The 12,056-nt window shown below is 38.0% G+C and overlaps 1 protein-coding gene across 1 annotated transcript in view; it reads left to right on the top strand.

Annotated features, from left to right (window-relative positions):
* Positions 1 to 12,056, top strand: part of TRIM24 (tripartite motif containing 24) — a 66,080-nt gene that overhangs the window by 46,675 nt on the left and 7,349 nt on the right. The window contains exons 9-16 of the mRNA XM_075428562.1: positions 513 to 778; positions 1,406 to 1,570; positions 3,162 to 3,341; positions 5,243 to 5,378; positions 6,312 to 6,384; positions 7,705 to 7,873; positions 8,425 to 8,738; positions 11,508 to 11,640. Coding sequence (XP_075284677.1) covers positions 513 to 778; positions 1,406 to 1,570; positions 3,162 to 3,341; positions 5,243 to 5,378; positions 6,312 to 6,384; positions 7,705 to 7,873; positions 8,425 to 8,738; positions 11,508 to 11,640 — 1,436 coding nt within the window. The remainder of the gene's footprint in view (positions 1 to 512; positions 779 to 1,405; positions 1,571 to 3,161; positions 3,342 to 5,242; positions 5,379 to 6,311; positions 6,385 to 7,704; positions 7,874 to 8,424; positions 8,739 to 11,507; positions 11,641 to 12,056) is intronic.

The raw sequence follows: 12,056 nt of genomic DNA on the forward strand, positions 1-12,056 counted from the left end.
AAAGTTACCTGTCTCATCAGATTTCCTTCTAAGTCAGTGGAGAGAGATACAAAATCTCCTGCAGGTGCCCGTCACATCCTAGAATTCATGATGTGTAGCAACCGAGAGTATCATTTGAGTATTCCGTGATGTTGACTTAGAGGCCAGAAAGGATCTCAGTACCTTTAAGTGTTACAACATGGTTAAATCTTTTTAACAGATGACTGCATCAGGATACTCTTTCCCATTGAAACCTTGCTCCCTTGCTCTTCTGGAGAGGCCAGGACACCTTCCTAGGAGAAACCACTGTATAGAGGAGTCTGCAGCACAAGACAGCTTGCTATAAAATGCAACTATTGTTTTTTCAGGGAAACAAACAAAACAAATGGAGTCCTCTATCTCATGTTTATCCATTCTTTACATTACAATAATGAAAGATGACTGCATGGTATAAAAGAAACTAATTGTGAAAAATAACATTTCAGCTACCTGCAATATTTTGGTATTAATTTTATTTATTTTGGTTAAATTAGGTTCTTTGGTAATTGAAGATAAAGAAACCCCACCACATATGCCCAAGAGCCCTGTGATGGAAACAAACTTGCAGCCACCAGGCAGCTTGCCTTCAAACCAGCTGTCAAAGTTCCCAACGCAGATAAGCTTAGCTCAGCTCCGACTCCAGCACATGCAGCAACAGGTCATGGCTCAGAGACAGCAAGCTCAACGCAGAGCTGGTCCAGTAGGTTTACCGAATCCAAGAATGCCAGGAGCCATGCAGCAGCCTCCTGCTACTCATCAGGTAAGTTATGACTTATTTCCAGAGAAAGCTCTCTTTTTTTCCACGGCATTGAAGGAGAAAGTAAAGAAAGATAAGAAAAAAGAGAGGAATTAAGTCTAGATACAGAACTTCAGATAGCTTCATCTTTAGCACATGGCTATGTAAATGGGTTAGGAAACATTTTCTTTACTGAAAATTGAATGGGCATTTTAAACTTGTCTGGCAGAATGCGTGGTAGCACTCAGCCTATTTTTATTCATAAAAAAAATAACCATACAGTATCCAACCATATATAGTGCTGAGCTACATATTTTGTGTTTTTTTCAAATTACTAGAAAGTGAATCTGTCATTAATTTTCTTCCAAAAAAGTTGCATAAAACTCTGTGATTGTCCCATATCTCTTCCAAAGTTGGAAATATTCTCACTGGCTCCTGTGATGTATCTGCATTTATTGTATCAAAATAACTCAAAACCATCTAGTAGGTTTTGGTTCTAACATTGAAAATCAATGTATTGGTGTGGTACTATTTGTTTGCGTCTAATTTGTTAAGAGCTTCAGAAGTTTAAAAAAGCCACTTGGTAAAAATTTCTGGAATGTTGAATAATATCAGATAACTTGCAGAATTTGTGTGTTTGTTTTCATGCAGGCACCTCCACGCTTGATTCATTTTCAGAGTCATAGCCCCAAGTCCAATGGTTCAGCTCTTCCTGCACAACAGATGAGATTTCCCCAAAATCAGAACCCACCAAGGCAAGCAATAAAGCCCAACCCATTGCAAATGGCATTCTTGGCACAGCAAGCTATAAAACAGGTAGAGTTTCTTTCCCTTTTCACTTGCCATGTAGAAATAAAACATCAAATGTGCTTTATATCATCTTTTATGTTATGCTTCTAGAGTGCTTTTCAATTAGAACAGAGACTGCATTTTTCTCTATGACAAGATACCCACAGATTTTTCTCTATGACAAGATACCCACAGTTTTCTTAATGAGATAACTGTCAAATTTCTTTCATTTTGACAGTTCTAAGCAGCTGAAGCGTTACGGAAGTGAGCCACTGCACGTGCTGTGTTGGTGTTTCATTCTCTGTTTGCTATTACTGTGGTTTCTGGCCACTTATGCAAAGCTTAACATGGCCATGGTCTGCATACTACCATCAGTGAATAGACAAAATAGAAAATCCCACTATTTAGCTTGATGTTAGTGACTACACTAGGAATCAGGTAAAAGCTTGACTAAAAAACTGCAGCTCCCACCATTCTCCAGAATATGCCAAATCTGAATTTTTAGAGACTGGGGGAGAAAAGAAAGTCTGCAATTGTGGGACCTCTGCTGAGAAAGGCTGATCAATACCCAGCTAATCAGGAGTTGAACTGGGGCAGAAGAAAACACATCGTAGGTTTTCTGGATATTCAGGAAGGCAAATCTTTATTAAAAAGCATATTAAATCATGAGTTGTTAGGTATGTGGAAGGAAAGAGAAAATCATGTCACTAGACGTAAGCAGGGAGGGATGAAATTCATCTGGTCTGTGACCTGAGAAGTGCAGTCATACCATTCGTGTTTGCAATGCTTCTGATATCAGAGAACTAATTCTAACTAAATTGAAGAAAGCTGTACAATATGTAAAACAACCTGTAGTAACAAAAACTAAGTCACTTCTGTGCCTCTGAAAAGAAGATGGGCCAGTCTGCAAGCCTTTCTTTCAAGTATTTTCATTATCTAGTAATGTCTTTCTGAAAGCAGAAACCAGTAAATAGAACGACTGGCTAAAAAAGAATTGAGCAGAGTCAAATTTTGCCTACAGTTGCCAGGAAATTCCATTAAAGTCATTGAAAACGGCATGTGTTGAAATGAGAAACAAATTTAGTCTGAGTTGACTGTGCACTTCATATCATAGTGCTAAACATATATGTGGGTGCAGATCCAGACAGCATTTCAATTTCTTAATCACTTTAAGTTGTTGAGGAAAGCACAACATCAAATACTTGGTGGCGTCCAAGTGACACTGTAGCTATTTACTTAATAAAGCACTGGAGCAGCTGTGCATTCAGCCTATTATCTGTAATGCTTTTATTTCACTAAAACTTACATTTCTCCCACAACACTGTCAATGCAGCATGAAATATTAATAGATACTTAACGTTGAGATAGAGCTTTGAATTTAAAAATTCACGTTCATTTCTTCTATTCATAGTTTTCAACTACTTGTCATCTTCCCTTGTCTTGTAAGACTGGTTGCTGAAGTTAGATAACTTTAGAGTAAATCAGGATTTTGTGTTTGAATTCAGCTTCCTGAACTTAGCTGCATGTTTAACTGCAGAGTTAGAACCAGTATATGCAATAGATGTGATCGGTTGAAAAAAATAATGCTGGATTATGGATTATCATCTTTTCTTTTTAGTGGCAGATCAGTAGTGGACAAACTTCAACTGCACTTTCAACTGCAAGCAGCACAACATCTACTCCATCCAGCCCCACAGTCACTAGTGCTGTAGGATGTGATGGGAAGACATACGGTCCCCCTGTGATAGATCTGAGTTCTCCAGTGGGTAGCTCCTACAATCTGCCATCTCTTCCTGATGTAAGTGTAACATAAGAGCAATGTTTTACGGATTCTATTTTGAAGTAAGTGTTAACGTTTGTGAGAAGTAGAAACCTTTTAGACTGAAATTCTTGCTCTGTTTGTCAAAATGAGACAGTTTTAGAAACAACAAAGCAGGATTGCCTGCATGTTGCTGGCAATATTCAGAACTGTTCTGGGAGACAGCTGTTGGGACAACTAAGAAAAATAACGCTGCAAGTTGTAATTGTAATTGGACTTGTTTATTTGGAAGCTGCATATTTTTCCCCCATTCCCCATAACAGTATTAGAAAAAATGAGTTAGCTTAGCATTTGTTTACCAGTGTCCATAGATAGCACTGATTCGCTGATGGTATTTCTAGTAAATTTTTACCATTTTTAAAAATATATGTTTAACTCATTGAAAGGGCTATCTTAGGTAGGTATTAATTGTTGGTATACTGAATATATTCCTTATATCTTTTCCTTTTGGTACATCTTTTCATCATATATCCTCTAACATGCCCGTGAGCCAGTGATGGAAGGAGCATCATCAGATCTTCTTTTCTTAAGCTTCTAAACTTCTCTTTCATTGTTTTTCTGATTGATATGTGTTTATCAGAGGTCCTCATCAGAGCTGTTGAGTTGTAGTCGGTTGACTTTATTCTTTCAGATAACTGCCGAGCCTATTTTTGTGGTTTAAGGTTTGCGGATATCTGAAATGTCATGGTTTTTTAGTTAATAACTTGCTGTTACTCCCTGTTTCTCCCACCTGTCTTTTGTTCTCATCAATAAACTCGCATACAAAAGTGTTGTATTTTTTGAATAGAGTACAGAGAATAGAGAATCAGTATCTGTCAGCTTAAGAGGTGAACTACACAACACAGTTATAAAACTACTGAGTCAGTGAGACATTTTAGCATACTGATTTTAGTACACAGTATCATTATGAACTCTTCTATTTGTATATAGTTAAGTTTAGGCTATTAAGATACATGGTCCACATCACTGTAAATGGCTGACCTAGCAGAGGCTTCTGCATCCACTTTGGAGAAGTCTAGCTTATAAATAGGAATTTCAGTGGTCGATGTGGTTGATACCAGTGGATTTGCGAGGTGTCTGGGTAATTGAGAAAACTGATACCAAGGTGACCTATTTTTTTATCAGACATGAGCTTATGTGTTGCAAAAACCCCAGCGTTTCAAAAGCTCCTTTCTGTGTCAAACCAGAATGTGTGATTTTTACAGAAAGTTAGAATGGTAAATTTGGAACCCTTAAATGGAGTGCAGTTTTCTGGCCTTGGGCGGTGGGTGGAAAGAACAAGTGTTGGTTTGCTGTTTGCATTTTGAGTCAATATTCATGGCCCCTCAACTAGAATGTACATGGGACAGATGGAATTGAGTGTCCCTTGAGGTTCTTTCAATCCTGTTGAACACTACTGAATTAACGGGTAGTTTGTGTATTGCTTATTATCTTCTTTAGAAGATATAACAGGAGTATGTCAAAAGAAGATGTGGAGTTAAAAATTCATCTCATACTTCAGAGTGTGAGAGCTACCTTTCTGGTGTAAGCCTTCTCTGTAGCTGATGGAGAAAAACTGGGACTTACAGAATCATCTGATCTTGAAATGAAGCACTGTCTGGATTTGGCCATTTCTTTTCTTTTTAAAGAAAGCAAGATGGACCTGTTTTAAAGTAACCACTTCCCTTTAGTTACGTGATAGGCATTTTGGTCTTCACCTTCAAAAGCAGGTGCTAGATAGGCTAAAGTTAGGTGATAGGCATTTTGGTTTTCATCTTCAAAAGCAGGTGCAGAAGCATAGGGTGGTTTTTTTGTTGTTGTTTGGGGGGGCGGGAGTTGTTGTGGGTTTCTTTTTACCCCCTCCTACTACTAACTGCTTCGCCTTTTTTCCCCACCATTAGATTGATTGTTCAGGAAACGTCACACTGGACAACATTGTAAGGAAGGATGGCACTGCAGAGCAGAATCAGCCAAAACCCCCTTCGAACAGAACTGTGCAGTCACCAAATTCATCGGTACCATCACCGGGCCTCTCAGGTGATTGGAGTGTGGTGCAATTTTCTGTTTAAGTGGTGTAATGGTAAAATCTGATGTGGCAATGTTAACAGTGATGTCAGAATTAGTTACTTCTGGTTTATATCGGAGATGAGAAATGTGAAAATGAAGGCAAAGTTGTAGAAACCCTAGTAGGAGGTAAAGTTGAGACAATATTTTAGTGTTGTGAACAGATGTAAGTGGCGAGATCTTAAAAACATGGAGGGAAGATGTAGTCAGCAGCTGCTCCTTACTCCCGTTCTGTGATCAGACCTGTAGTGAGCCTGTGGAAGCACAAAATCCCAGTAAGCACTTGTGCAGCATTGGTGCACTCACTCGGCGTTCGCACGCTTGGGCAGCTGAGCGGAGGCATTCACAGGCAGCGAATCTATATCTATATCTATATCTATATCTATATCTATATCTATATCTATATCTATATCTCTATATCATCTTTATCTATCTATCTAAAAAATATGCCATCCTGGTTTCTCAGGACCAACGCTCAGCAAAAATGTCCTTTGCCAGTCTTTCGGCTCTCTGGTCCCCAGACCTTTGGTCTCTCTCATATCTGGCCCCCAGATCTCTTCCTACTTGCCAGCTCATCTGGCTTAAAGCTTCCTAGGAGATCTCCTGAGAGGTCTGCTAGAATTTGATAAGGTAAGGCAAAACAAAGTGCAGTGATCAAGTGGAGGGGTCAGCCAGGCACTGACCCATCACCCTGCTTACATGCAGTGGGCCCCTTTTTAGTCCTCTCCTTCCCTCTATTAATTATCTCATGCTTCTCATCCTCTCATGAGTTTGTGTTAAATGAGATGTGTGTAAATAATGGACGCAGCAGGAGAAATTTCCCCCCAAACCTGTCTACTTCTCTGAGTCGCATCTCAGACTTGGCACAGACCTGTGTTTTGTTCTGATTTCATTCTTTTCCCCTAGGAGGAGTCAGCGTGACAAATATACACCCTCCAATTCGTTCACCCAGTGCCTCCAGTGTTGGGAGCAGAGAGAGGTAAGGAAAGAGTTGCAGAGAAGAAAATGTAACCTCCACCTCCATAGAACATGCCTCAGTCTCTTCTCTCGTTAGTGCATATAGAGCTCGATTTGCCTCACCTTCTCTGTTAACAGGCCAGGCCTGATGGTTATTACAACACTCTTTGCATTCTAAAAGTAGAAATTTCATTTATAATCTATTAATAACACACCTAAAAATGTATTAGCTCTGTAAATGATGGCTAGGTTGGCGTTATTAAAAGAATGCAAATTCTAAATTTGGTTCTAAATTCAGAAAAATCAGCTAAAGGAAGAAGTTGTGTACTGAAAGTCCTTGTGAAACTATAAATTACTTCAGATTTAAGGAACTGATGTTATGAAGAGGGTTGTTAAGAATTTTCTTCCAGAATACACTTAGTTAAGTGAGCACTAGATACCTACTGAGAGTCTACACTAAAGTTTTTATCCATTAGTGATGGAATATTAATGAGCAAATAGATTTACACAGTGTTGTTTGAAGAGTGCAGATGCATTTGTGTTCCAATAAATTAGAGCATAGATCTGACATGAGATTAGTTTTTCCTGCAGAGGAAAATCAGATGACATTAATCCTACTTGAATTGTAAATGCAAATGCTTTTTAATACAGAATACCTTTTACTCTATTCTGAAGAGATTTTTACTTGCATTTAAAAATGTGATTCTATCTGCTGCTGTTTGAAATGATTTTGTTAGATTTAAAATTCTTCATTATAATTAAAAAAATAGTAATAAGCTGGTATTTTTTAGTTTGGTTGTCCATTCTCATCCTATTATGACTAAACACATGAAAAAAGAGAGATCTGGTTCTAAAAGTAGGGGCCCGGTTTTGCTAGAGCCTCAAGGCTGTAAGAAACAGTTCCAAGATAATGTAAGTATGTGTTTTATCTGGCTTATTTGGCTTGTGTGGTTCAGAATGATCAGGTCAGCTCTGGAGAAACACTGGCGTGCATCTCCTCCAAAGTGGGGTTATGTTCAGTGGAAATCCTTTTTTGTGTATGACCTGAAAGAAACTGAGATTATTTGCGAATCTTGCACTAATGGGGAGTAAAACCATGAGTAATTCCCTAGTTCTGGAACTGCACCATTAAAATTTCCCCTTTTGTAAGGAGTTTTCAATATACATGAAAGGAAATAAACTTGGATGTTGTATTCTATAAAAGTAATACTCTAAGGGTCAGGATTCAAAGAAGCAAAATGCATTAGCATCCTGAGGTCTTGGAAAGCATCAGTGTACAAAAGGCGTCCGGTTCTGACTCTTAATTTCCTTTTTTTCCCCTGCCTCTTTCTGTCATTTACAGTTCTGGCTCCTCCAGCAGGCCACCAGGAGCTGATTCTACACACAAAGTCCCGATTGTTATGTTGGAGCCGATCAGAATTAAACAGGAGTCAAGTGCACCAAATGAGAACTTTGATTTCCCGATTGTTATAGTGAAACAAGAAACGGATGAGGAATCCCGGCCTCGCAATGTAATATTAAGTTGTAAAGATCTCTTTTCTCTTTGGTGAAGAGTATTTTGCATTTATGGAGAATAAAATAGTTTACTAATACCCTGTTGGTGGCTTTTTCAGGGGAAAACTAAAAAGCCAGATAAAAGGAAGAAGGGAAATTCAAAATCAAACTAGCTCTACTGCCAGTTCAATTAATTAACTGTTGCTGTCAGACTGTTTTTATCCATTGAAAACCTAGGAGGGCAAGAAATAGCTTGTAAACATCAAATTTTCATGTGGTCCCAGGAAGTGTTTCTAGTCATAATGCAGTAATACACATAAATAAGGTTGCTAGACTTTGAGGGCATCAAGGATTAGTTTTTTATTAGTGGAGCATAAATAACCTTTCATAGCTACTTTCTTGTGTTTAGTTGCTTGATGCTATAGTATGATAGTAATTTTTGTGTGCATGTTGCAAGTTGTAAGGCTGCTTGCATATAAATCTGTTATTGTGGTCAGTTTGCTTGTCATTAGGGTCATGTAAATTCACATAAATATTACTGTCTGGCTTCTTTTGTTTCTTCTTACAGGCCACCTTTTCGAGAAGTATACTTACTTCATTGCTGTTAGATACCAATCATAATTCCACTTCTGATGAAGCTGTCTTAAGAACAGATGCACCGGACAGCACAGACGATCAGCCAGGGATACGGCAGGAGAGCACATCCAGTGGGAAGACAGGATGGATAGGTCCCTCTCACACTGGGGAGGGCAGAAAAGAGGATGATCCCAATGAAGATTGGTGTGCAGTATGTCAAAATGGAGGGGAGCTCCTTTGCTGTGAGAAGTGTCCCAAAGTATTCCATCTTTCTTGTCATGTCCCTACACTGATGAGCTTTCCAAGGTAATTATGACCCCTTCAATTCCATCTAAACTTGCATTTAAAGACGTAAGCTTTGTATTGTGAAACACAGTACAAGAAGTTTCAGCCTCAAAGGTTGCAGTGTCTTCTTTGAATTTATTAATTGGTGAAAATTGGAATTTGTATTGAAACTCTGGTTTAACTTTACAGATTTGCAGACACAGTAATAAAACTCTTCCACTATTTGGCAATTAAGCAAGATCACTTGCATCTAGGGCATCTATTATTAAAATGGGGCCGGAGAAATTACCAGTCTGTCATACAGTGTTTTAAGGGTGACAGAGAAGTTTTACATTTCTTAATCAAAAATAATAATAATAACAAAAATAATAAACTTAAAGAAAAATCTAATCTAATGTAGTATGAAATATATTATTTACTATAGTGCTAAACTTGGCTACACTCCATGCATGGGATGTAGCATTTGACATCTTCTAGTAATATCTTATTCAATGTTGAAACAAGCAGTAGGCTTTCTTGGTTGGCTGTTACAAAACAACTACCTAGTTTTTTGAGTTTCAAAATACAGCCTTAAATAGGTTGTTGTTATAAGCATTACTGGCATTTGCTTCTGGAATTAAATGTCTTTGATTAAAATAAATGGCATTTTGCAGTTTTCCAACTTGGAAATGCCATGCAATAAGCTTATTAGTATTAAAGGATAAAAACATCTGTCATAACATGTTCATTGTTTTAAGGATTTTATAGCTATTAGGTTTTCTTATTAAATATCAGCTTAGCTTGCTGGTGTAAAACATATGGATAGCAACTTAGTTAAGTACAGTGATCATCTCTGTGCTACTCTGAACAACCATACTTCTGCAAGCATATCTACTCTTTAATGTCACTAGAAATGGCACATAAAAATGTTTCTTTCACCTTTTGAAACTTCAAGTTATAGTTAATTTTTTTAAAAAGTAAAATTATGCTATGTTACAGCTTTGTGCCATAAACAAAACCAAGTAAAGTTACAGTAAGCACTTAAACTAATAAACATTTGTGCCTTTCTGACAAGAAGAAAACAATCTTTAAGCAGGTAGATAACTAAGTATTTACAAGGCTTTGTTTCTATTAAAATTAAAGCTTCAAGAATAAGTCTTTAAAATTTCTCTTTTTTACTGGATCATTCTGTGGAAACTGAGATGATGAGGTCCGGGGGCAAGGGAGCCGAAAACAACTTTTCTGACAAGTGTTCATATCTGTAAAGGTCCATATTAATACCAGTGCACTGTGTTCCTGGACTGCAGAACCACAGTTAGCTTAATTTTCCTGCTGGTTTCAGATGTATCAGGTTCATCTTCATGGCGTTTTGGGGTTTTTTTCAGCTGTAACAGTCTGCTTAACAAACTTTGGCCTCTTAGCATTAGTTCCTTCAAACACAGGAAATAATTCCTTTATTATTGTATGTCAGCAGCGTCAGCCTACTTCTTTCATGATTGTTTTTTGTTCTTGCTTCAGGTAGGTAGAACAGTTTCCCCTATAGATTCACAAGGTCACTGCATCTTTTTTCATTCCCTCCAACCCAGCACACTCTTCCTGGTTCTTGGATATTTAAATGCCTCATTCCTCCATCTTTCATGTGTTTCCTGTTTTTTTGAATCATAAGATCTTTAGATCATGGCCTGTATCTATTTTTGTATATCTACCACATCATTTCCCAGATGCTAATCCAGGCACAGAGGTGACACTGTCATATAAATAACTCCATCAAGTTAAGACAGTAGAAGATAAAACTCTCTTTGAGGGAAAATGCCCATTATTCACTACTGTATGCTACAACTAGCAGATGGTGGAAATCTTTGGGTTAGTCTAAATAAAAACCACGAAGATTTTTTTTTTTTACTTGAGAAGTAAAAAAACTACTTCTGCCTTACTATCAAAATGAATTAAAAGGTGCTGCAGAAAAGATCTTATTATTGTAACATACCTGTGAGTGAATACAGGCACGTCGATCTCGTAAGTGGTTATTGCTGCATTCTGCCTGTTGGGTGAGAAGTACGATTCAGCCCTCTTGTGGTGGTCTGCAGGCATGCAGGTTTCTGCCTTTGTGGAGAACTGTACTGAAAACAGACACTTCAGAGGTTTTTCAAAACTTGGAGGTTCACAAATTGTGTGAAAGGATCAGTGAACATAGCTTGCAGGATGAATTTTGTTGTAATCTTATGCTGTTGTTTAAATGTATAGGATTTTCCTAGACTAACTAATAAAATCGGGAACATTTGAAAGTTTTAGGGAGTGAAGAATTTCCAGTTTTCCAAAAAATCTTGTATAGGATAATCTCTATAGAGTAGTAATATCAAGAGATAAAGTAAGATCAAGCTTCTAGAGAGAATACATAGTTCTCACCATACAACACTAACGCTTTTCCTTCTGTTCAGCCTATACGATTCCTTCAGTCTCTCTGTAGTTAGGACACAGAACTCTGCATAGTGCTTTGCTTGAATCCTGTAAGCGCTATAATTTCAGTACGAGCAAAGGTAGACACCGTTTGTCTATTATGACAAACCATTTTTCTGTTATGACACCAGTAATGACACCAGTGCCATTAAAAAGGAAACAAAGTTCTAATAAAGCATTTTTGCCAGCAGTCTCTGCCTTCCATAGTGTTTGAAAGACCGCCACCAACAAAACAATACACGATGCAGAAAAACCCACCTCACAAGTGAGGAACTTACGCAGAAATATGTGGAAAGCCTTTTGTCAAGAGCGCGCTGTATGACTGAGGTCAATGTGTCTGCTTGTCTTCTTCAGCGGAGAGTGGATTTGTACTTTCTGTCGGGATTTGTCCAAGCCAGAAGTTGAGTATGACTGTGATAAACCCGCTCACAGCTCTGAAAAAAGAAAATTGGAAGACACTGTGGGTTTGGCACCAATAGACCGTAGGGTAAGGATAAAATGAGTTCTGTCCTGCTGCTTCTTGTGTTCTGAACAGTATGCATCTTTTAAAAAGTTGTGGCAAAGAAGGAGAATTAGGTTTTTAAATAAGCTCTGAGATCGTAGCAGCCTTCATGTAAACATGCTGAACGAGACATTCTGAATGTCTGAGAAGTGGGTGTGATCCAGCACTCCGAGCTGGGACTGTGTTTTAGGAATTACCAAGTGCTTTTTCTAACAGAGATCTTTTGCACAGTGACCTTGCATGGAGAATTTTTTTCCTTGTTTCTGCTTTCTAAATTTGACATAGATTGATGTTAGCAACTCATGGTTTTAGTCTTTAAAGCACTTAATTTTTTAAAAGGATGTTGACTAAGGTGGTTATTTCACAATGAAGATATACAGAGATGCAATACTGATCCTGCA

Source organism: Opisthocomus hoazin, chromosome 8 (assembly GCF_030867145.1).
Source record: "Opisthocomus hoazin isolate bOpiHoa1 chromosome 8, bOpiHoa1.hap1, whole genome shotgun sequence".
Taxonomy (NCBI): domain Eukaryota; kingdom Metazoa; phylum Chordata; class Aves; order Opisthocomiformes; family Opisthocomidae; genus Opisthocomus; species Opisthocomus hoazin.